General features: G+C 35.3%; 1 protein-coding gene across 1 annotated transcript in view; it reads right to left on the minus strand.

Annotated features, from left to right (window-relative positions):
• Positions 1 to 1,324: 1,324 nt before the first annotated feature.
• The window catches only part of LOC145687871 (E3 ubiquitin-protein ligase RNF170-like), a 40,287-nt gene continuing 14,161 nt past the window's right edge, over positions 1,325 to 27,450 (minus strand). Inside the window, exons 4-7 of the mRNA XM_081761378.1 lie at positions 19,789 to 19,862; positions 14,797 to 14,931; positions 10,123 to 10,189; positions 1,325 to 4,340 (exon numbers count right to left, since the gene is read on the minus strand). Of these exons, the coding sequence (XP_081617504.1) occupies positions 10,142 to 10,189; positions 14,797 to 14,931; positions 19,789 to 19,862 (257 nt within the window). The 3' untranslated portion in view covers positions 1,325 to 4,340; positions 10,123 to 10,141. The remainder of the gene's footprint in view (positions 4,341 to 10,122; positions 10,190 to 14,796; positions 14,932 to 19,788; positions 19,863 to 27,450) is intronic.

Here is a 27,450-nt window from a genome sequence, read left to right on the forward strand (position 1 = left end):
AATCTTATCAAGAATATTCAAAAGTATTAATTTTTGCTTCTCGAATTGCTTACAGATCATTCAGAAAAATACTAAACGTCGAATATTCACTGGCAACTGTCAGCATTTTCAAAACTTAGATAAGAACAATATTTTGGTCGGGATAGGAAGCATGGAAATTAAATGTTTACACGCAACGAAATGACTTTACTTAATAATGGAAACACTTAATTTTCCGTACTTCCCATTCTTACCATAATACTGTTCCTTCCCTAAGCATTGAAAATGCTGCGAGTTCTCAGCGAAAATTCAATATTTAAGATAATTTTTTGCACAACCTTTAAGAATGCGGAAGAGCAAAAGTGAGTACCTTTGTGTTTATTGTTACAAGCTTTCTTTCAATTAAGAATATATTGTACAGACATAAGTAAATAGATACCTTGCACTACAATGGAATGTAAAGATTTGAATGACATTAATGGTTGTAATTTGTTATTACAGACGTGGACAGCGTAAAGATTCCACAAGAGAAAACAACGATGTGTGACCCAAAGAGTTCAGTGATTTTGATTGAGGTCGAATAGTGGAATAATGCGACATCGATGCAAACCAAAGACAAATTTCCCTTTAGATTCCATTATCCACCATCAATAGGGTTATTAAACAGTTTCAAAGACATCAAAATGGAAGTGTGAGTCCACGTTCTGGCCGACCAAGCCCTATACAACCCAAGTTGAGGGCTACAAAACGTATGTGGAACTAAATCCGAAGTGCAAGGCTGAAGACGTGGCAGATATTCTCAAAGTCAGCCAGATTACAACTGTCACACATCTGCATCAGTCTGTATCCTTTGGTTTTTTCTATCAAGTGGGTACAGTTCAATAAAACAAGAAGTTTTAAATAGAGGTATCTATTTACTTATGATATGTCTCCTTACAGTATATTATGTAGCGAGTGTAAGGCACTAGATGTTTGTGAAAAAAATCAAGAACTCATTTTACACTTACACATACATACATACACACACACTAAAGCGTAATTATGAAATAACACATAACTATCTGAACGCTGACTGGAGAGGACTCAAAAACGCTGATCTCCCGTTTTTATCAATTGAGCTACCAGCAACACGATCAGCTTTTCTGTGTCTTGGTGCTTTATTCCTCAAACCCCTGTTTTTTGTATTTCAACATGATGAATATTGAAGCTTAGGATGCTTTAGTTTGTATTTTCATAATTGAGATGATTTTTTTTCTTTTTACGTTCCACATATTTGGAAATACAAGTAATTATAAAATGAAATAAATACTTTATATATATATATATATATATATATATATATATATACAAATAAATTTATCTTTCCCATCTTGTGGCATTCCGAATTAAATTCTTAAATCTCACTAACGAAGTATATACTACTTTCATTCTTTAACAATACTTTCTGCTAAGTATGAGCAACAAATTTCTTAAATTTTTCACTCACACCCAAAGACAGAAATAGGAAATGACTAGATTACATGAATAGTCTCTTCAGTTTGACTGCTTAAAAACTAGACTGAACTGAATAAATTGCTATTCACTTTGAATTTCCTGCTTCAGGAGCCAGTTTAATTTACATTAGTGAATCTACACTTAACAGAGATTCAAACCTTAAATAAAGATATGCAGAGATTATGAAAATACACAATAGTAACCACGATTGTAGACAATGCTTCTTCTGCTGTAACAATTCGATTTTTGCTACCTCATTTCATTCAAACTTCGAGATGTACAAACCCTATTATAGTATACAGCTACTACAGAAAATTGCACTGTTCACAAAATACATTTAAATACCTTCTCTAAGATAACACACATTCACAGTATATGCTATAGATAGATAAAATTATAAAATTTAATATTTATATGGCTTAATGTATTGATATCTTAGTATGGTACTGTATATATCTGATTCAGCCTGCCGAATTGCAATCCCTGAAACGATCTTCCTATTTAAAGCCACAGATAAAATACATAGAACAGTAATGCAAGTACATACTAAAAATAAAATTATACACTGTTTTAGATAAATGTTCCTTTTTTCGATTATGACACTATTAACGTTCTGCTATTATTTCAAAAATAAGGTTAATAAGAGATATGTCACACTGAAACATTCTGTAGAAATAAACATGAGAGAAATTTTACTGAGATAGCCCATGAGATTCAATCTGACTTTCTGCTTTATCATCTTCAATCACCCTCTTGCTAAACAAATACCGGTTATACAATATTATTTCCCGAAACTTTAATAATACATAAATTGTATTACATTTGTTAAATAGATAGAAATAATAACCTCTCACTTATCCCACATTATCTCGCTCCGCCTTCCCGTGGTGGTCCTGTTGCACCACGGTTTGTAAAACTCCCGCGGAATGTTATGGGACTTAAAAAGTTAAGAGAAGCTATGTCAGGCCCAACAAGCTGGTAGTAAATAAATCAAAAACAAACAAGGCCTCGGAAAGAACGGAACCAAAGAGAGACGGGCAGACAAGTTCAAGGATTTACGATTAGGAATTGTAAACATAACGCTAAGTGGGAAGCTAGAGGAGATAACGGGCAAGACGGAGAAAAGAACACCATAGGGATTACGGAGAGGAAAAAAAAAACTTACTGGAAAAGAAGAAATATCAATACGGATACGAATGTTATATTAGTCTGGTAAAAAGAAGGAAAATTGAAACAGTGTGGGAATACTCACAAATGGATAGACTACATTGAGGAAACAGAATTTAACTCGGACAGATGCTTGAAAATTGTGCTCAGAACGAAAATGTAAAAATTAAGAATCAATACAAACAGGGCTGCACAGTGAAGAAGAAAGAAGAATTTGACAAAAAAGAAATCTTTATGTTTTACATCCCACGATTATGCCGGCTAGGCTAGAGACGGTGATGATGAGAAATGAATGAAATGGTGGAATGAAGAAAGTGGGAGGAAATGGGAAAACTTCGAGAAAACCGATGAACATGTCCACCACAAAGCTCACTTGGCGCGAGCTGGATCGAACCAAGGATCCAATGTACCAGAATTGAACGCTCTTCCATTGAGCCACCACGGCCCCAGAGTTTGAAAAAGAAAATGAACATAAGCTACAGAACGCAAGTACAGCGATTGGAACGCAAAAATCGGGGAAGAAAGAAGTGGGTACGAGAGAACGTTATGATCACATGGCTAAGGGGAAGAGAAATGAAAAAGGAGAAAGACTGCTGGATATTGTGAAAGGAACGGAATGAAGTTTCTGTGAGAAAAGGGATGCTGGGACGAAAGAATGCTGAGTAAGTGAGAGTGAATGACCAGTAAGAAAAATTCATTCCTACATCAATAGCGCATTAAAATAACATACTCGAATCTGCATGTTATGTACACTAATTTCATCTTCCTAAAGCAACAAAGGAAAAAACAAAACCATAATATGGCTATACATAAAGCTGATTGATTTACACAAACATGTTTTAAACAGGAACTCCGCATCAGCGTTTCGTTCTTCGAAGAAAAATGTGAACATATACTTGTTAAACAAGCAGTTAGTAACTAAAAATACTCTTTTACACGACATTATAAATAATAAGTTCATATTTGCATCCATATCAGCCTTTGAAATGATCAGAAAATTATAACTGAACCGTAATCAACGAATTTTATATATTTTCAAAAACATGTGAGCAAGGAATAACTATTTTTGTATACCTCGTTATATTCTGTAATATGGAAATCCTATATAATACTCCTTATAAGAAACAATTCATTGAAAGAGTTTTTGAAAGAAAATTCATTGACTTTTCTTAGTAGTTTGTTTCGTTTTAAATATTATAAGATCATAACACAAAAGTTATATATAGTTTTATATATGTATATATATCACTATAACATTTTAAAATGTATATCAACATTCAGGTACTGGAGTAGATAAAATTTTTGTCACTGACAGATAAGTGCATACTCATATTTTGTCTCAATAATTAAAAAATACAGAAAAAACTGTGTTGTGCACCACCATTAACACATCACGCATATACACACACCGCTTCCTGGAAACGACAAAATCCTCCTTACACATCCTTTCAACAGTCGTATCCACAGTACATTTATTGAAGCACCTTAGGAATCCAATATTGGTTTAACACGTTCGATCAAATCCTGAGGTATTCCCATTTGCAATAATTGCTCTTCGGACATTTTGGTTAAGCTGCATCTTGAAACAACTGCTTCCCAACACATTTCCCTCAATTTAGGTACTTTAACCCACACACAATAAACATTTGATCTTGCACTACTAACAGTGTTCGTAACGCCCCCGCACAAATACAGTCAGCCTGAAAGAAAAGAGGAAGAAAAAATTGAGAAAATAAGTGCTAATTACACATACACAATATTTCACGTAAGAACTAAACCAATCGTGACACGCCTTACGATGGTAAAAATCTACCTTAACATCATGCGTATGAGCATTCCATATGAAAAACTTAAAGCTCAAACATTTGAACGTACACAGTTATATCAAGTATTCAAAACCTGCGAATTAGTTATTTTGAATCACACTTTCAAATAAATTTTAACTGGAAATAGATATAAAGAATTTAAATATGTATTTACATCTGCAGAGCTAACCCTTGTGTTGTTTGACTGAACACTTCATTGGAAGCTGAAACATTTTAATTACTTGTATACCTTAGACTATTCAATTTCTTCTTTGTTCCTGTGATTAAAGCTACATTATGCATTTTTTTTTACTTTTTTCTTTTCTTTATATTCTGTAGATGAACATTGAAGCGTTGCATGAAATATACTGAAGACCACATGTCAATGAATTTTTTTAAATCGCTTCATTTTTCTAGCTTTGTAATTTGTATAATCATTTATCGTATTCATGTGATGAACCTGGAAGCAAATCACAGTGCCTTCTATCGGAGGAATATCAAATAACAAACACAAATGAATGTCTGTGTAATGACGCTATATTCACTTAGTTGTTCTTGTACTACGTGGTATTCATAACTCTACCTCTCTCAACTTATACCTTCACTTCAGCTCTATACTCTTTATAACAACATGGGAAAAGAACTGCCATCTTATTCATATTCTTACATATTTACTATCCATTTCATAAAGATAGGCCCCTGACTTCGCGGTGCTGCCGTGACGTCCAGTCAAAACTTATATTGCATTGGCGTACCTCGTTGGAATTGCTGGAATGTTGTCTTTTCAATACTTAAGACACAAAAATTTTCTTTGTACTATGTAGTGAGAAAAAAATAAAAATTAATGAAAAAGTGCGTATTTTTTCGTACTTTTTTGGTAAATCAATGTTTATAGGACTATATCTCAGAAAAGAGATCACATGAAATAATTTCCTGTGTACAATATGTAGATGCATCCATTATCTGTTAGTTGTGAAAAGTTCACTTTTCATCACTTGATACTTTATGTGTAATTAAAACAAATGCACGACGCTCTGATCTCCTTTACCATGGTAGGTAGAGAAACGTACAAAACACTGTTCGAAAATTTGGAAGTCTAGTGTTCCAAATATTTGGAACTATTAACAAAAAAGGATTTAGTTGGTAGAGTATTTATTTTTTTTTAAAAAAAAATGTTTACTTCAACATATTCTCCGCGTTAAGCGATGAGCCATGTTGCAGCCCCATCTTTAAATTCCCCGCGCTTATATGAAGAAACAGCATACAGTAATTGGAAGTGCGGCAACGCTGTTGTGTGTGTTGTGTTCAGGAAGCTTGTAGTGCGAAGCCTACTTCATAAGAACGTATTAGGAAAAAGTATTTATTATAACCTTTCACAATATCATAAAAATAATAATAATGCATGTACACTCATGTCCAAAATTATTGTTGGATGTTTATAAATATGTTACTGTAGGAATATAATTTGATAACGAATTCGCCTGGTATTTCTTATAATGTTAGTATGTTTATAATCGGCAAAGACATGTATGTGACAAATTTCATTTCAAAAGAGCAGTAAATAAGAACAATAAAGCGAAAATAAAATTTTCTTATTCATTTAGCAACATTTTGTTTTACTCGTGCTAATTTTTGTATTTATAGTTCTTTTCCTATGAAATTTACTACAAATATACATTTCCCGACTCTACATATAGTATCAGTATTAAAAGTACCCTGCAAAATCATTATCAAATTATATTCTTAGAAGAAGAAAGTTATAGATATGCGACAATAATTTTGGACATGAGTGTACACATCTCAATGTAATCGAAATAAAACGTTGAAGTAACACATCCAAAAACTCATCTCTTAAGACCAATGACAAGATGGATAGACGACGTAACGGAAGACCTAAAACGATTAAAAGTGAAGAGATGGTGGGAGATCGCCAAGGATAGAAAAGCATGGAGGCACATTGTTAGGGAGGCCAAGGCTCACAAAGAGCTGTAGCGCCAGTTGGTAATGTAAAGCATTTCATTCGAATCAGATGTAGACAAGATGATCGTAAATCCGTTTACACATGCAAGGAAGCACGCACATACATAGTTGGAACAAAGGAATCCCAAACTAGGAAGAAGAAAGGAATTACCAGAAAATAATTAAGAAAGAACAGGATGAGCATTTTCGCTAAACACTTCCTCAGATAGAGAGAAGTATAAGGAAGGAAACTTTGTACAGGAAAGTAGCTATGAAGTATCCAACTGGGTGGCGCCATCTTAGAATGCAGGATAGTGGACATTTTACCTTACTTTCTTGTTCAATTTTTTTCCCTACTTCTTTCTATCTGTTACTGTTTCGTGAAAGTGCTAATATATTTCCTTTCTCAGTGTTCGTAATTTTTCTTCATTAATTTACTTACATGGATACTGTTGGGCTAATGTGTGTGATGTGGGCGGAAAGTGCCACAAATAATTGCATATGTCGTTAACTGTGGTAGCTAAGAAAATGGTCTGCGCAATTACGAGATAAACACGGAAGATGTGAAAATAATATAAATATGCCCAACTTTTGATTTTGTTTTATTGATGGAATGTCAAAGTTGTGAAGATATACCTAGGATTAATGAGATATTTGTACTACTACTCTTCTTTAATCCAAGGGTTGGATTCAGTGAATGTACGTACAGATAACGAACTTGTGAGCCAAGAGATTCCGGATGAAGGGGACGGGGGTCATTTTTTACCAAAGGAAATATTTTTCGTAAACTGTAGGTGCATAATTCTGTTGTGCTTAAAAAGTGGCAAGAAGTGGATTGTGATTGCAAACTTCATAATAAAATACTAAACTTAAGGTACAGGGCCAGACTTAAATCAAGCAAAATGGCAGGAGAAAATATACTGGAAAGAAGAGGTGACCGGACTGGGAGCAGTCAATTGTACAATATTATAAAATGAAAGAAAATAATATACAAAAAAATCAAATTACTACCAAGCACAAAAGAAAAAATACACAATTACTTATCAAACGTATGAAACACATCACAATATCGTCAAATTACTCATCTAGTAAATGTTTCTTTCAATTTTTAATGATAAAAAATACATATTTAAGAACACTACAGAAACATTACCACTGCTACATAGTAATAATTGCTACTACGTTACTTTTACTACTATATTACGACTACTGTTACTACGAGTAAAAGGACATTTAAAATAATAGTAATAGGAAAAACATATAGATAGATTAATTAAATTCTTGTGTGGAAACAAAGAAAAAAAAAGATGAATTATGATAACGATTAATGGAAGAAAAAAAAAAGCTCGAAGAATTTCGCCACAACAGTAACAAAAGTTGAGAGTACAAGATAAACCCGAAAAGTATCTTAATACGTTAAAGGCCTCCAAAAGACGCCTTATTATCTCTTCAAAGAAAGTCAAGCACTAACAGTCTTCCTGAAAGGGTCAATGCTCTAAAAGGAATCTGTTAAGAAGAAACCAAAATCTTGAAGATGCATGCTTCCTACGCAAAGGCTAAACCGTAAAGAACATTCTCTGATTATTCCTTGTAATAATAACGTTAGGTACTTTAAAAACTATTGAACCTTTTGTGCACTAGATGATGGTGTCCCGAATCTCAGGGTTATATGATTGGCAGCTGGTCAGGCGTAACTTCATTTGAGAGCTGACACTTGAAAGCTAGTAGACGTGCAAAAAGTGTTGGAATTCTTATAATCAAATGTAAGATATTGCGCACTAAATATCAGTGAACTTTCCGCAAAAGAACACCATATTTTACTATTTTATTTGAATAAAGGCGCAAATGTTGTGCAGGTTCGTGAAGAAATTTGTGCTGCTTATGGGCAAGGTTCACCTAATAAGCAACAGCCAAAAAATGGTTCAGTCGCATTGCTCTGGAAATTCTGATGTCCAAAATGTCCGTCGCAATGGGTGACCAATCACAGAAAAAGTGGATGAGATTCTGGCAAAAGTCGTGCAATACCAGCATGTAAGCAGTCATCACATCGCTAATGACAAACATCCATCAACAGATAATATTAAGCAATTTGAAAAAGGTTGGCTGGAGAAGAAACTCGACGTTTGGGGGTCAAATGATCTGACTCAAAAACATTTACTCGATCGAATTATGTGTGAGTTTCTACTGAAACGTAACGAACGCGAGGCAATTCTGAAGTGGCTGATCACAACTAATGAACCTACGACAATAATACGCGGAAAAAATCGTGCTCGAAGCAAAGAGTAGCTCCACAGTCTGGCAAATCTAATACTGGCCTCAAGGGAGGTTATACTGTGTGTCCGGAAGACTGGAAGGATATTGCGCATCATAAGCTGCTGCAGCTGAACAGGATGATAGACTCGAACTTATACTGTCAAGAATTACCGCGAGTGCACAAGCAATTCGAAAGAAACTCTTGGAACTGCTCAACAGAAAGGGCATCATATACCACACTGCATGGATTTTTAACGACTCGTTTAAAACTGAGAAAACTTGTTTCGGAGGTGTTAATTCATCCACAATATAGCCCGAATTTGACACCGTCAGATTATCATTGTTTTGGTCTCTGAATTTAGTTAGTTTCAAAAGAGTATATATATATATATATATATATATATATATATTACACCATAAATAGCGACGGGATTATGGTGTTCACAGAAAAATGGCAGAATATCAAACAAAATTATGCAATTTTCATAACGTTATTTTCAAATCGCAATATATATGTATTCTCAATGTTGACTTCCGAAGGCTGAATGTTTTATACAACTTGATTAAAATTCAAATGTTTCAGCCTGTGCGTCACGCTAGTTCCTAATAATAGTCACGATAATAGATGTCGCTACCAACTTTAACAGATGTAGCTACTGCGCTATCGCTTGCTACTCAATGATTTAAGTCAACACAATGTCATGTATACTGAAATCCTTGAATAATTACTTGGAGTTTGGGGTGGTTGATGAACTAGCTAAAAATAAGCAAATAAATTTGATGAATACAAACAATTCGAGGTTTTAGTTAAGCACGATTTTGATCTATCGTGTACAGGGGGCCGAAGGCTAAGGGGAACAACTAGTAATAATAGTAAGCACCCCTTTATGTACGTAAGTAAATATACGAACCATGCTACTGTCCATAATTTTCATGCCAAAATTCCAACACATTCCCGTCCATCAGTTCCATACAGCTTAGCTTCATCTTTCTAGGGCTTTCGACTATTCTCCCAACTCAAATCGGTATTAAAGAACTTGTTTTCAGAGCGTCGAAGAAATCTACGAACAGGCGCAGAAACAATACTAATCTCCAAAAATAAATTTCAAAAGTATTTTCGGAAGAGTTGTGTATGAAATTACTCGGCAATCGATGAATCTTTCCTGTAGGTTTATTAAGTTGGATACTTTTCGGCCACACCTCGTACATTTTTAGAAGTTTGAAAAGAAAATTATCTACAAAGATTAAAGCGAAGGATGTATCTACACGAACGAATACCTAACGACTAGCGAAAACACAGACAAAATGACAGAAATTCGTATTACGGAGAAAAGCATCAACAACTCTGATTTCAACTACAGGTAAACACAAGAAGCAGAACAAATTTTAGTTAACAGTAAGCAGACTGAATTCTACAGGAAGATATCGTTATTTAGGCTACTAAATTATTTGTGAGAATACTTACTTGATTTGTTTCCTGATGTTTAAGTTGTAAAATATTCCTTATAAATACATACTGGACAAGCTCTGAACTGCGAAAAATAAAATAAATAATAAGTAAAACTGCATGCTAAAAAAAGGAATGATAAGAATAGAATGATAGTTTGAAGCTTGTGTTAAAAAGTAAAGCTGGAAGAGAAAAAGTAAATAATAATGTAAATAATAATAAAAGGAAGAAAACATACACGTGAAAATATAAACAAAAGGGGAAAATGTAAGTTGAGTCTTCTTTATATTAATGATACAAATTTTTGTAAGGTCCTGGTTCGTATCTAAGTTAATCTTCAAAATAATTCAAAGCGTTTAACACTTTCTTAACTGGTTTTTAATATTTGACCATGAGAAGCGTACATAATTAACTTTTCTGCACATCCAACAAAATATCTAGACCTTTATACACACACTTATTTACTCGTCAAGATGTCTACGTATATGTACATTTATTTATATCGTTGCTATAGTAACAACAACTCTTATTTTAGTTACCGATTACACAAATAAAATCTCAGAATCTCTAAATGTCTTTCTTTTCTTTATACATTATACTGCTCACATAATTCGCCTCTAATCCCTTTCTGTAAGCTGGCACAGATTGCTAATGTTACATACAACGTTATCGTTGTACAATGCTCCTGTTTAGCTTACTTCTACTTCGCCTGTAGATTTATTACCAGTAAACTACATCAAAATTTTCATCCCAACTCTTAGTTATAGAACTCCCTCTTGATGTTGTCTTTTCAGATAGGCATATTTAATGTCTTAAAACATTTTTCTGCAGTTTCTAGTTACTTAAAATATGTAAGCAGCCTGGCAGGACTATAACAAAAAAGAAACCAGCGTTTCAGATCAATATCTTAAGTACTCCATTTGTATGGCCTTATATTAATTCTTTATTACGAAAAAGATATGAAGCCTTCGAGTTAAGCTTGTCAATCCTCCATATTGTATTCTGTTATACTCAGGGCTTTTGCCAAGTATATTCAAATAACGCTTTACTCTCTCAACCTCAGGAATTAATTTGTTCATTCAGACCTCACTGCTGAAGTCGCGAGAAAATAGAGGAAATATTTCTTCTTCTCTCTCCGACACTGATTGTTTTGACAGTTCTTGTCCTGTTCTTTAATTTCCCCTTTTTTTCTTCTTAAATCTTCCCATATCTATTTGATGAACCGTTCGTCAATAGTTTTTTAATGTGTGTCATTATTTTTTCATTAATTTCTACTAAGTGATTCATTTTGCATTCCCGCTTTGGAAGTCCTTTGTTTTAACTAATTGCTTGTACCTGCCAATAATAAACAAGATGGGAAAAATTGACTCATTAACAAGTGGGATTCATACATAACTTGAAACAACTGAATAATTAATATTAAGAACAACGCACGAGTAGCTGGGAAAAGAAGCAACCATGTTTTCTTTTTTTGATAGGAAAGTAATTAACTTTGAAAAATTGTAAAAACTGTATGGTGCGAAACAACAGAATAAAAAAATGAAATGAAATCTTTGTTTTACGTCCCACGCTTATGCCGGTTAGGCTAAAGAAGACTGACGATGAGACATGAGTGAAATGGTGGAATGAAGAAAGTGAGAGGAAACGAGAGAACCCCGAGAAAACCAACGAGCACGGTGTTTGTCCACCACAAAGTCCACACGGCGCGAGCTGGGATCCCAAGCACCGGAGGTGAACGCTCTACCACTGAGCCACCGCACCCCCGAAACAACAGAATGTAACGATGATAGTTTACTGCAAGAAAAGTCACCTCAGGTACGTCGGGCTACGGATTTCAATCAGAAGGCTCCACGTAAAGTAAATAATGAACAAAAACTGTTTGCCTGTGTGTTATTATACTACTATATTCTCCCACTTCATCCAAGTTGTGCTTTACTGGTTTATTTTACTATTATCTCATAACGAAAGTTAACTCTTCGCCATACACATTTATGAAAGGGCACAGTGAACATTGGCACTTGCATTGAAATAAACGTGATTTGTAATTCGTAGCACTATGACTAATTTGTATTACGGATGGACAAATAAATCCCCGTCAACGAAGTTATTATTATTTTTATTAAATTTTATCTACCTAATATACGTTAGTATTTTACGTTGTTCGTTTCTACGCCTTACTTTTTTTATATATATATATATATTTACCATAATTTTTCCTGTTACTTTTTTCGTTTCCACATAGCCATACTGTGCAGAAGGGTCAGTACTGATACACGACCGTCACTTTGTCTCAGTCTTAGACACGCCTTCACGAGCTGTTTGATGGAAAGCTAAGTTCCTACTTCTATAACGTTAACGTGTTAGCGTTTAAAACTAATATTTAAGTACCTTTTATTTTAACAAATACATTTACATGTTATGGGTAGGAATAAAAAAAACTTAAGTTCAACAATAAAGAAAAGGATGCTAAATCCACAGGGTAATCCAGAAAGGATGTTAGGAACGAAAAGCAAAAATTATACGTAAACACACATTCTGAAGCTATGTTTACCTACGGCTCGGCTGGAATTGTTAGAAGTTATTTCTATACTACCCATTTTCACATCCGTACCTGATATAAACAAACAAACAGTTGTATCTCATCATCACTGCATATCTTCCTTGTTTTGGTTTGACTTGTTCACTACAACTATCTACCTTAATTCAAAATTGATGTTCGGGGAAGATTCCACATAATCATGCAGATCGAGATCCTTTGAACGAAAGTAATTCTAACCACTATGGTTATTCTTTCATGTGTATCACTATTCTATTATTTTTGCTTTTAAAACTACGCATTCTAAAATTCAAGTAAAATGAGAGTAAGTTTTTTTTTTATTCTGTCCATGGATTCGGATTAGCAATTTTGATTGATCGATTGATGGAGTTGAACGTCCTTTTTAAGCATAGACTAAATTGAGATCCGAACCAATACTAGAGTTTGTATCCGTAGCAAGCACCCCTCCCGGAAATCGAACCCAGGACCACAAGCACAGAAACTACGTATGTTAGCTACCTGGTCACAAAAGGACACTTATATTTGCAACAGGGTACCATAACCAATCAAATTCAAGAATAGTATTTGTTATTCAGGCATGGGAGTGAGAACAAATATTAAATAAAAGTAACGCAATTTGCACATAAATAAAACTAAGGTACGAAATTTTGTATACGACTGCTATTTGTCTCAGAGAATAAAACTTTCATTCACTTGCACGAATTCAATATGGTGGACCAAGTTATTTCTTAACCGCTACATGCAACATGAAACTAGATATGTGGGGGATTTTTGATATACAGCACATGTACATTACATTCCTCTAAACTATGTTTCAAAGTTCCATTATGTGTGGTTTGGGGAACTGAGATAGGCAGGATTATCGTCTGCTTCTTTCCAACATATAGACATGAAATTTGATATATAGAATACAAACATCTCGTTTACTTGCACCAACTATTGAAAATTTCGTCCTGAAGACACGAGGAAAGAAGTCAATGAAGCGGATGGAAAGATTAGGAGAGGGAAAGTTTTCACCACTGGACGGACAAGCAACAAATTTGATATATGAGGCTTCTTGCTTCGGAGTATACGATTATACCATTCACTTGCATGGATTTAAAATGACGGAAGCAAAGGAAGAGAGATTCTTCTTCTGTACGACTGTATTGAAAAGCGACTTCAGTGTAGCGCTTCCGGAACTCCTGTGAACTTGAGTTCGTGTCATCGACTTCCCGACCCAGAACCTAGCGGACTGTGTATTTCAAATTTATTGCATCAACCTTACAAGTTACTGGAAGAATAAATTTCTCAGCTAGTAAGCATTACATTAAAAAAGATTTAATTTCACGATAACCTCTTAAGTGCTATGCTTATCTCTCCATGAACACACATTACACAACTACAGATAAAGGTAACTAAGAAAGTTCTGTCGCTATTGCTGTCTCGTCTGAGGAAGGAGCCATTTCTGAACAGAGTGTTGACATATGGATCCTGTAAGAAGCTCCACGGCGCCGCCGTCATTGGTTAGCCTCCCATGAACCGATTCCAAAACAGCTGAAACCTGCACTGCATCAGGAGGAGGTCCTGTGTGTTTGATGAACTGCTCGTGGCATCGTGCATTGAGAACTGCTACCAGCTGATCAGAGGATCAATACAATTGTGTACTGTCAGTAGTCGAGCCGTTTTCAAGAAAAACTCAAAACTCTGGAGCACTTCTGAATCGCAAAGAGGTCCTTCTGTTACAGGACAACGCTAAGTCCCATGTGGCTAGGATGACCCGGGACACCATTCTACGCCGTGGATGAGAAACACTATTGCATCCGGCATACGCCCCGGACATTGCACCGTCCGATTATCACATGTTCCATTCCTTGGACAAACGCCTTAGAGGACGCTGATTTAAATCCCTAGTAGAGGTACAAAGTGCACTTGATGCCTCCTCCGCTTCACGGCCCACTAAGTTCTAGCGCGATGGAACCCATGGCCTTCGAGAACGTTGGGAGAAGGTCGTCGATGCTGATGGGGATTATTATTTTTTTTAATTCCAGGTAGCTCTTAGCTGACATATCGAAGTTCAAAGATGGTGGGTGGAAAAGCGACAGAACTTTCTTGGTTACCGCTATACATAAAAGAAAAATAATGCATTTTCTTACGCTATTTCCTTGTCCAGAATATCTTTTATTATAATGTGATATACTAATAAGCAACTTCAACTGGTTAAATCCTATATGACTATCGATTCGGTCATCCAGTTCCTCCTCTCTTATGCAGGGGTACAAGGTCTTAACCTATAATTAAAAACAATGTATGTAGTTTTCGACTTCCAGGCTTTCAGAAAAAGTAACATTTACACAAACGAAATAAAAAGTAAACCTTTAAGTTACACAATTTCACAACTGTTTCAATTGGGGTTCTTCACCACGTTCCACAGTACTCTTTTCAGAATATTTGTTAATTTAGTAAAATAAGCAGTTTTATTCATAAAATACTATGTAGTTCTTTCAAGTCTTTTCTTACAGAGTATAAATTTGGGCCAGCAATTATGACGTCATGAATTGTACCCACAAATTTCGGTCTTGGAACACTCCCTCGTTTATTAATAACATTTTCTAAAGTTTACCAAGATTGTAGTTTTACTTCCTAAATATATAAATGTAAGGGGTTCAGAGCGTCCGAAAGATCCGTAATATTGATAATAAAATCAATCAGATAGACAGTAAAACGTTACAGTTAGAATCGAAGATTCTAGCTTCAATTGACGAAAATTGCTCTGGCCAAAAACTAGTTATTTATCGTCCTTTATTTGATTTTCCCTGAAAAATGGATACCATATTTGTACGAATTCAACTGAACTCATCCGATCAGTATCAAACGTAAACAGTGGTAGAACTTGATGTTATCTACAGGGTGTTTCAAAACAACGCCGACAACGTTTGGGAGGTGATTCCTGACACCAAGGTAAGACAAAAAGTATAGACCAACCTGAGTGCACAAATGCTTCGTTTCGGAGTTATATGGAGCCGAAAATATGGAGAAAAAAAGAGAAAAAAAAAAACAAGAAATGTAAAGATCCATAGCTCAAAAACTATGGGACTTACCGTAGTCGGGTGAAGTTTTCACTTACGAACTAATATGTGGGTTATCCAAATATCCAAGTTTCAGAATCCTGCGGTACTTCCGTGACAATTTTTATAGAGGTAGTTGGTGAGTACTTCAAGTTATATGCCTGTAGCGAAACTCCCTCTGTAAAAATTGCTACGTGAGTGCCTTAGGATTCTGAAACATGTATTTTTGGATAGCGCACATATTAGTTCGTAAGTGAAGTTTTGACTCGACTACGGTAGGTCTCAGTTTTAAAGCTATGGACCTTGAAATTTCAATTTTTCATGTTTTCGGCAGTCTAACTCCGAAAGGAAGCATTTGTGCACCCAGGTTGGTCTATACTTTCTGTCTTATTTGGTGTCAGGAATCACCTCCCAAAGGTTGTCAGCGTTGTTTTGAAACACCCTGCATAAGCATGTGAAATTTTTTGTTAAGCAGGCTTTCGGTTCCCAAATTATATGGGATCACATTTTTGAATCATATTTGCAAGAAAATATATATATACAACTGAACTGATTCAATTGGGTTCAAACTTGACCTGTTATGTAAGTGCGTGAAATAAGTTCTATAGCCTTCTGGTTCCTAAGTTATGGACAACCAAAATTCCAATTCAATTCATTAAGTATAACAAAACGTAACAAATACTGTTTAAAGATCAGTCTTGAACGAAAAAAAAAAAAAAAAAATCTATCAAATGAAGGACATGTTTTACAATATTTTACGGTATATTACTTGTTAAAAACATAAGAGAACAAGTAATGTAATAAAAATATATATGTTTGTCAATTGGATCTCGGTGAAGATTCATCATATCAATCACTAAATCAGAAATGCAGTTAAACACCGGAGCATTTAATCTTGGTAAATGATGTAGTTAGTTGTCCTGTACTTAATCTACAATGTAAATGGTTTGAACATTAGGTCCTATGTGTTAACGGAAATATGTCCCAAACCTTCGGGACCAAAGGTGTCCAAACTCATTCCATCGGAGTTTGGTAGTTCAAAACTCATTCGCTTGACCTCAACCCTATTGTGTGAATGGTGACATAAATGTAAGGTTGAGTGAGTTTGACGAATTGATAATATTGAGACTATGATGTCCAAATAATATGAGATTGGAAAGTTGATGTAGAATATTTACTACCCAAATGGAACACTGATGCTGTATTAAATAAAAAGCATAAATTTTCGAATATCAGCAAAATACGACTGAAATTTTCTCTCATTTCTTTTCATACGTCAGTTCTGCATTAATTACAAATGACTACACAATTAAAAAAAAAAAAAAGTCTTTCATTCGATTTTCTTTTTCTGTCCACGACTGGCCTTCAATTGCTGTTTAACCGATAGTTATTATGTTTTTGTTATCTCCAATGATTTAGAAATTCGATTGTGTATAACTTAGGAACAGTGTGACTACACAACATAATACGCTTATATATCAAGTCAAGGTCCATGACAATGTCAAATTTGATCCCGATCGGATGAGTTCGGTTGAACTCGTACGATTTTCTCAATCGCCTACAATACACAACTGTCAGCACAAATTCAAAACTATACGAATGCTGTGTACCATCTACTACACTCTTTAACACATTTTTTACTTGTTTTTCTTCCTTCTTTGAAAATTCCCAATACAAAGGTGATTATGTCGTGATATGCTACATATTTCACAGAAGAAGTTTTGAATTTGAACATGATGTTTCTACAAGTATACAATACAATACAATGCATATACTAGCATTAGGATTTAATGATTACGAAAGCTGCGATGTAGTAAAACATTAAGTGTATACATCAACAACTAGGAAAGAATCAACCATAAACATAGTGATACGGGAGATCTGTTGGAGGGAATAGGTTATTTACTGACTGCCGTTTAACGTTCTTTTTCTGGCGATATGAGACAGAATCTAGTGCTTAACTTACCCAAATTATTACTTAGATTTTTATCCACACTAGCACGTTCACCAGATCCCAGGATAGAAAGTATGCACTTGAATCATTTAGGGAGAAACACCTGGGAAGAACTTGAAGAGAACAGTGTGCCCTACGCCACTCTGTCTATGAGTTAGAAGGTATAATAAGGAAAAGAGGAAGAATATGAAGCCACGAACTATATGGATTCGACACGAATATCGGTTACTTTGGACGTCTTGTATTTCAACCCCTCGCTCGTTATGACGTCGAGAGTTAAACTTGAACGGTGTCGGAAGTGTCACTATTCATTTCAGTGACCCTGAAAACTATGGCTTCGATATTAATATCTGTCGTACCGGATATTTATTCTCTCATTTTAATGTACATATATTTTGAACCCTCTCCCCCCACCCAATCCTATAAAATTCAAAAATTAATTCCCCGCCCAGCTGGCATATCCCTTCTTGCCTAACCTTGGGTTTAAATATGATCTATACTATCACCAAACAGCTTAACGATCCCTAAAACTATGGATTCGACACTAATATGATCATTATGGACATGTTATTTTTCACCCCTCCTACTGTGACCATGAGGGATAAACAGACTTGAGTGGCGTCTGAATTATCACTATTCATCTCAGTGACCCCGAACAATATAGATTTGATATTAATATCCGTTGGCAGTTCCCTCGTGGCTACATGATTAGTTGGAGAGGGAAATCTGAGTTCGATTTCCGACGGGAGCTCATGCGGTTTGGATCCCCCGTTAAGTTGTAGCCTTGTTACTAAAAGGGATGCTAAACTCCAATCCTCCGCCACTAATATCTGTCGTTCCTGGTATTTGGTATTTATCCTTTTCTTTTATGCATACATTTGGTCTCCTTCCAACCTCCCCAAGCCGAAAATCGAAAAGAAAAAAAAAAAAAAAAAGAAAAAAAAACAACTACTCACTGTCTAATACCATTTTGCTCTCTAAGGATAAATATTAAAAGCTTAATTTCTAGCCTTACTGTTTGAATACCGCCTCCACTAATTCGATTCCTAACTTTGACCCTTTACAACCTAGACAAAACTGATAGTGATCTATCAAGTAGCTCTAGAAATTTTGTCTCCCGGGAACACACAGAGTAAATAAAAAAAAAAAAAAAAAAAGAGGTTTGATAAACCGAACTTCTTAAAAATTAAACCTCGATTGGCTCGACGCAGAATATGATCTAACGTAAAAATGCTGTCTTAGACGTCATGAACATTCATGTTCCTTAAGAATAAAGTAAGATAATATTGCTTGTTATGCATTTGCTGAAAATTTAGTACTTGTAATAACACCTTGTATATTGTTTCATAATGATTGAAAGTATTCCTGTAATTGACTAGCTGCACAGAATTATTGGCAAAGCTTTCAAAGCTATAGGTTCTGAGGTGCGGTGCTTTTACTGTTCCTAACAAATGGTAAACATTGCATATACTAAGGGTGTGGTATTATTGTTACTACGATACAATAAATTCTGGTATCAGAATAATAACAGAACTTCCTATGTCATCCATTTTTAAAGGTGCGAATTGTATTAATATTGGAAATTTATTTTTAAACTGCATGTGGTTTGATTCTATTTTATATTATAAAAGTTATATTTGTAATAGTTCAAAAAATGTAAATGCAATACAATACTCATGATATTTCATGAGAGTGTGTTAATGTAACCCACACTCTTACTCGTTGTTCCGCTATGTTCAGCACGCGCCTTTCTACATTTTCAGTTGATATGCATATATCAGTTTAGTAGATATAATCCAATTCGCACTCTATAGTCTTCCATGAATTCCGTCTTCGACAATATGTTTTCTAAAACACAATCACACACTAACGGCAGTTGTTATTATCTTTATGAAATCAAGCTTAACCACTGAGTGGTGGTTGTGTTATAAGAAGCGTGCTAGAGGTCACAATTCTTTTTTTCTGTGTAACTGGGGTTACTCGTTTGGTCGGAGGGCCTATGTTTTGAGGCGACCCTTTCAAAACAATTCACTAAAAGATAGATACAAGGTAGGAAACACTTTAAAGAAAGAAAGAAAGAAAAAAAGTCTTCTTCAAATTATGAGTAACACCATTTAAATACTCACCACCTGCCTACAAAGAGGACACTGGAAGGGCCTTCTGGGTTCTGTAGTTGCAATATAGGCCATTAAGCACCCACCTAAAACGAAGAAATCTCTAATATTTCTTTTTACTTGTAACTAATGATACACATATACCCAGAAAAGTACTACATATTGTGACAATTCTAACCAAAAATTTTACAAATCATAGGATTTGATTAGTCAACAACAACAACAACAACATTAACATATGCGCTGGTAAAAAAACATTTTGTCTTGTTATGTACCATATAAGACACGTGAGGATAAATTAGGTAGCGAATAATCGCTATACGTTTTCTCATATTAAATCAAGTACAATGATAGCAATCCTATACATACATCGCTAAACATCATTCATATTTTATTTTTCAGTTCCCGAAAGGCAGAAAATGAAAGCGAACATGGCCAGTAGATTAGCTGTTTAGGAGCGAGCTTAGATTACTTCGCGCTATAACGTGAAGAAATCTGTACTTCCCGTGCAGAGCTAGTGGTGTGCAGTGCGAGCAAGAAATGACACAATCCATCCGGAGACAATCAAAAACTGAATTGAAGCTTATGACAAGAGGTTTCGTTCTTGACACACGAAGAAGTGGCTGTCCATCAGATGAGATCATAGCCCCGATACGGACAATGCTCACCCACAGTTCACACAAATCAACACAGTAGGGTTGCTAGTGAAAGTTGCATGTTCACACTAAGAACGGTGTCAAAGAAACGATTTAATGTTTCACCCGTGGAAATCCCAAAATGTGCAGGAGTTAACACGAAGACTGTGACCGCACTGCAAAATAGAATTTAGACAGTTCAGTCCGTTGAAAATTACTCGACGGACGCCATGCTCCATGAATTCTTTGGCCTGCGTGTTCACCTAGTCCCTTGCCTACTAAAAAAAAATCTGGTCAAGAACCGCAAAAAAATCTCTCTATCAGAGCAAGTGAACTCTAGCAACACGTCGATACAGCATGCACCCAATACCTCAAAAGAACATCAAACGCTCTTCACTTCTATGTCTCGCCATGTCGCAACAATTCTTGTCGTCCGTGGAGGCTTCATGCGATACTGACCTGTGTGTGTTCTGCTACGCTTCCGAGAACTTAGTGTAATACTTTCATCCTCTTAACATACAGTATTTGTTTACAATGTTTGGCGTTTTCTTTTCAACGAACTTAAAAAGTTCGTTACTGAATTCTCCATGTGTCTGTATTTGCATTTTTTTTTTTCAATTTTGAACCCTGCATTCGATAGAGCATCAAAAACTATCAGAGACAGTGATTAAATTTTACGCATCACTCTTACCGTTCCCGAGATATTGGCCAAAAAATGGCCGACTTCCAGAATTTAAGGAGCCATATCTCGGGAACCGTAAGTCACAGAGCTCATATTGGTGTTGATCTATATCTAAAAGGATAGTAAATATTTTGGTACCAAATAGTAACCGGTGGCCACTGTCCAACTGGCAAGTTGACCAGTGCCCACCAATTAATATCGGTACCAAAATGTTTACCACCCTCTAAGATATTGATTAACACCAATACAATCTCTATGACTTACCGTTTCCGTGATATTGCCAAAAAATTGCCAATTTCTAGATATTTAACGAGAAATAGCTCCGGAACCATAAGCTGTACAGAGATGATATTGGTGTTGATCAATACCTAAGAAGATGGTGAACATTTTGGTACATAACAGTAAGCGGTGACCACTGATTAACTATCTACTGGCCAACTGGCCACGTTCCTCATATTGGCCAAAAAAGCTCGAAGTTCTCACGATACGGCTGCTTAATATCTAGAAATAAGTCAGAGAGATGATATTTTGCAATTTTTGCGAGAAAGAGAAGAAGGCGCGGATAAAAATATTTACTTTTACATCTAGGAACAATGACAGTTATCCTTCCCGTTCCATCTCTCCATTCTTTTTAAGTTCGTTCTGGCAATGTTCTTCGAGCATTCTCAACTGGTTAATTTTCAAATTTCAATGGGAAGTAGTGTAAAGTTAGAGCAAATTTTCCAGCTCTTAATTCTCACCGGATTTAGAAATAATTTTACAAACTTTACTTTCATATACATAGTAAAACCATCTTTCAAGAACACGAATTCCCTCGTGTTGTATAAATGGTTAGCACAAGTGTCTTTGCTGCGGAAGACCAAGGTTCGATTCCAAGTGGGAGATTATGTAGTTCACATTCGAATCAAGTAGTAGGTATAAGTTTTATATAGCCAAGGTGCTGAAAGGGACGCTAAACTTAAACCAACCAAATTTTAAGAACATCTAGTAGGAATGTTTGTTTTGAAGTTTAACGCACGTTTCAGTATTTGACGTGGATTTAGAGCTTAACATGGGATCCGAAACACACAAACCAAACCATAAATCGAACTTGGGCCTTCCGAGACGAAGGCGCGTGTACAAACAATATAGCTATGAGGGACCTGTACTAGTAGGAATTCACGGATCTCCTCAAAGTTGGTACACAAGAAAAAAGCGATAGATGATTGTGAACCCAACACGGCGTTCAGAGCATCACAAACATTATTCAGGGTATTGTAAAATTCAGAACTTACTTAAAAACACCTGTAATCAACATCGAACGGATACAAAAGCAGTTGTATGAGCAGGTAGCTGGTCGTACTGATGCTGAATGCCTATTTGAGGTATGGTATCCTTATAGATCTTGACGTAACTGGCGATGGTAGTTGCCGGAGCACGACTCGCGGTCAAGTGGCGTCCCATATACATCCTTAGCCCAACCTGCTGGTCTTGTGGCTTATTGGTACACGGAGTTCTCAGTTCGATTCCAGGTGGATACATAAACTTGAACCCACCACGGTGATTCGGATTCTACCTTAAACTGTACGTCTAAGTCTCATATCGCTTCGCTGGGACGTTAACTATTACATTCTAAACTACTTAATTTTCCGAATGACCCTCGTATAAATAAAGATTACAATTCGCATAATCATCTCATATTTTACTTCTATAACAATACTATTTTCATATTTTATGTCAACTTCTTAATTTTATTTCAAATATTCATATACTTTAACGTTGCTAATATTAGGGTACATTCAGATTACGGCATAGATGTTATTTAATTTTAAGGTCCTTTTGTGGCCATTGATACATAATATAAGTTGTAGTTTAACAAAATTTATATTATTTTAGCGAGCAGAACTAAAAAGATTGCGAAAAGGATATTAGATTTACATAAAAGGATATTATATTTGTATGATTGTTCTCTTTCAAACAAGAAAGGATCAAATATATGATGTACTCCAACAAAATACAAATTAAAATTGAAATATCGACAATATCTAAAAGAAAACCAGATAATTTCTTATCAAGATCATAAATGTACGAATTGTTCCATTCGTTGATTCATTAAATTATCTTCATAGAATTCAAATGAAGTAACTAACTCTACGGCCTATGGAACCCGGAGGTTCAATACCGCGTTCACAAAAGCTCTCCACTGACATCTATCCTTAGCTAACTGCATCAAGTTTCTACTTTGTATTCCAATCTCTGAGAGATCCATCTTAATATTGTCCTCCCATCTGCGCCTAGGTCTTCTTAATGGTCGTTTTCCGATTGGTCTTCCAGTCAAAGACTTTGAAAGAGTTTCTACTTTCTTCCATTCTAGCTACATGACCCGCCCATCTAAGCCTCCTAGACTTGACGACCCTAACAATGTTGGGTAAACCATATAACTTATGTAGTTCCTCGTTATGAAATTTCCGCCATTCCCCATTCCCGTTCCTTTTAGGTCCGAATATTTGTCTGTGGATTTTGTTCTCAAATACTTTCAGTCTATGTTCTTCCCTCAGAGTAAGTGACCATGTTTCGCAACCATACAGAACAACAGGCATGATTATCGTTTTGTATATTTTAAGCTTCAAATTCCTCGACAGAATTCGTGACAAGAGATTTTGAACCGAATAATAACACGAATTCCCTGCTTTTAGTCGACATTTAATTTCTTCGTGAATATGATTTTCCTCTGTTAATATTGATCCTAGATATTTGAAACTATCCACTTTATCAAAAGCATTATTTAATATTTTAACGCATCCATAATTTGCTGTATTACGGTCCCGACGCACTTCCATTTATTTAGTTTTCTCTGCATTTACTTCTAAACCCATGTCCCTGCTAGCGTTTAATAAGATCTTTGCATTTCGTTCTATTGTTCTCCTATCATTCCCTATTAAATTTACATCATCAGCATATGCCATAACCTGATGCATACCGTTTTACTCTAGGCCCTGGTTGCTATCTTTGATTTTCCTTATAACGTATTCCAGGACAAAGTTGAATAATAATGGTGACAACGCATCTCATTGTTTCAGGCCATTTTCGACGTGAAAGCTCGTGGCGCGTTTTTTTCAATAAATATGTTGAAATTTTTTATCTGTATTTCACTCTTGGGCAGCTGTCAAAAATGCAAAATGTACGATAATTAGCATATTAGTCTCTCACCATTGCAAGGAAATACGGTAGCTTTAAAAAATAACTTGTTTAGAATAAGAACTAGAAAATTAGGCCTATCTACCTATGAATTAACATTGCAGCTGTAGCTATAGAGAAATGAATAATCTAGATATTCCTTATTCTAGGCTAGAGATTAATATTTTAATTCATACGCTATTAATATTTGTCATTTATGTGCAAATAGCTGCTTTACCGATAATCTAATTATCTCAATTAAGCTACATAAACTATGTAACATTTAAACACATCTTTTTGGCATTATTAAACTATTTCGTTGCTTTCCCTTTGCATTCTGAGAACGTAAATAGGTTTGTTTGTGATAACATTTTTATATTTCACTTTTAATATCACCAATTTGTATATTTATCAAGTAAATTATTATTAGATCAGCTCACAAATAAATTCACCTCAACAAAAATATTAAGAGTATGCCTTAAAATTTTATTAGGTTATTTTACTTGAAATCGAAATGTTAAGCATACAAGTATACTAACGTAGTGTAAATCCTCGCCCACTATGCATTCGCAGACTTGTGAACTTGGACCTTTTGACGCACACTAAGTGAAGTCGGTTCCGGAAAGAAGCGTACTTCGAATGTGCACTTTTATCTTTTGTACACGGCCTAAGATTAGGTTCGGTTACATTACCGGTACACGTAAATTTAACATTACTTTTTACATTGAGATCACACTTTAATCTCACATGGATACTTCACACTTGATTTCGACGAAGGTTAGTACTGTATTGCACCATTGATGGATTTTCAAAATTTTGCAATGTCATACCTAGATGATTGAAGTCAACGCACTGCACTGCATTCGCTAAAAGCACCATCGGATTGTTCACTATTATAATTTTGGTCTTTTCGTTGATTGAGCAATTCAACAGCTATAATTCAATCGACTAATCATTACAAACATTAGTGGGAACACACGTTCTCTTTCTGAATTTCACGAATACTGGAATCAATTTTCTCTCTGCTACATGAACCAATGTCGTGTACATATCATCAAACGACTATCCCAATCACTTGATCTTTGTGAATACAAGCAACCATTAGCATTCACTAGACGAAGATGATCATAACTTTTCGCATATTGATGCATACTGAAAATCTTCGTTACACACAGCATCCGTAAGATAATCAGAAACATTCGAATGGAGAGAGAAATCGGGATAATCTAATCCAACCAACACCGCAGTATGTTTTTGCGAACACTCAGCAAATTTCATCCACACACTTAAATCAATGACGTCATATTCCTCCGTCGATGCAAATTTAGATTCTACAGGTTCACTTATTTGGGTAGTATGATCATTAACTGTAGTTTCTATTACTTCAATGGAATCTTGCACTTCGGTAAATCTACGTATGATACGTTCCATTTTAAGGTCACTTTGTTCTATTCGTTGATTGGTCTGATTAATCTGTTCTGATAAATGTTGACTGTTATTATCGATTTTACTATTGAGTTGTTTCATCTGCTTTAATTGTCCCATCTGATGATTCATTTCACCAAAATCTTGCCTCAGTTATCCAATCTGCTGTTTAGTTAGGTCAGCTAGATCAAGGGAGTTCATCTCCCTATTACCATTTGATTCTGTTGTATTTCCAATGTCAGGAAGACTCATTTTGATATTTCTGAAAATTTTTGCGCCACTCCTTAATAAAGTACACTCCGTTTTGATATTTCTTTTAACAAAATCACTACGTAGCCTTAAAGTCAAACTGCACACATGGAATTTATTATTTAGAAGATTGTCTACTTCATACAAATTTCCTAAGGTCCTGGCGGCAAACCATCAAATTTATATAACGACACTTATTCAAAGGTCCTCAGTTTGTATATTTATGTAAGCAAGACTACGGAAAATCACCATAAAACACTTTACGCACTGTATTTAAATATTACGTTTATTAGGGCACATAACAAATTAAACAATTACACTTCTTAAAATTGGTTTTGTAGCTTACACAGGATGGATCCAGAATTATAATATTTTTTTCTATGACAACCAATTTCACATCGTCGAATTACTATACTAACAAAAATAGCAACGTATATCAACTGAAAAATTACATCTATATCCCTTTTTTAAAATATTCTTCCTTTTTTTTTAAAAAAAAAAAAACAGCTTGTGCATAATTAAAAAGTAAATCTGCTCACAAATACAAAAAAGGGTTGAAATACAAGTATCGTTGTACCTGGACATCTACGAATACGCACTCACCCGTCACTGTGCCTGATTGTCATCGTTTAATACGACGTCCTCCATTCGTCTCACCACTGCAGTCTCTTCCAATACCACCGAAGACGTTATTGACGACGACCAAGTGTCAAGCGATAACCAGACAAGAGAAGCGAGGAAATGTAGGTCTCCATTCAATAATCGATGGAGTGTTTGTGCGCTCACATGGGAATCCAGGGTAGCACTAATTGCACTGGTGGTCACAAAGCTGTCAGTTAGGGCAACATTGTTGTAAAGACCTTCTCTCTTCCATTGTGTACACTACAGATAAGACCGTCGTGACCCCTGGGGAGCAGTAATTCTGCGGAACGACTGACTGGTCACTCACAGCCTCATTACAAGACCACGCTCGAAGTCAATTTTGCTAGTATCGTCTTCGCATTGCTTAAATCTGTCTTACGTAATTAATCAAATAAAAATCTACGATTTTATTGCCGATATCAAGCAAAGGAGTCCAATTTTGTTATTTAATCAAGACTGAGTCCTGGTAAGAATTAGGTTCTCTCAATGGCCCCTGTGATGTTAACTGGTGTGCTTATCAAAAGAAAGCATACTACCAATTTTCGAGTATTAACAACTTTCTACAACTATCCAAATCTCACATTAACCTATTAAATGCGGTGATAATCTTCAGAAAAATATTTTTACCAAATTCTCAGACCAACTAACGATACATCTTGAATTCAACCATTTATATACTCAACAATTTTCTTATCCTCTAAACAAAGCCAAGGAATTTTTATTCAATGATTTTAGTGACACGGGTCGCTTTTTATCTTTCCAACATGACTGTATGGTAATGATTATAGTAGTACCTGCTTACAATAAATTGAGGTATTCACTGTCAGTTAAGTCTTATGGAACAAACATTATAAGAATTATCATTACTTCACGTTTCGACAAAAA

Source organism: Thermobia domestica, chromosome 6 (genome assembly GCF_964235325.1).
Source record: "Thermobia domestica chromosome 6, izTheDome1.hap1.1, whole genome shotgun sequence".
NCBI classification, from domain to species: Eukaryota; Metazoa; Arthropoda; class Insecta; order Zygentoma; family Lepismatidae; genus Thermobia; species Thermobia domestica.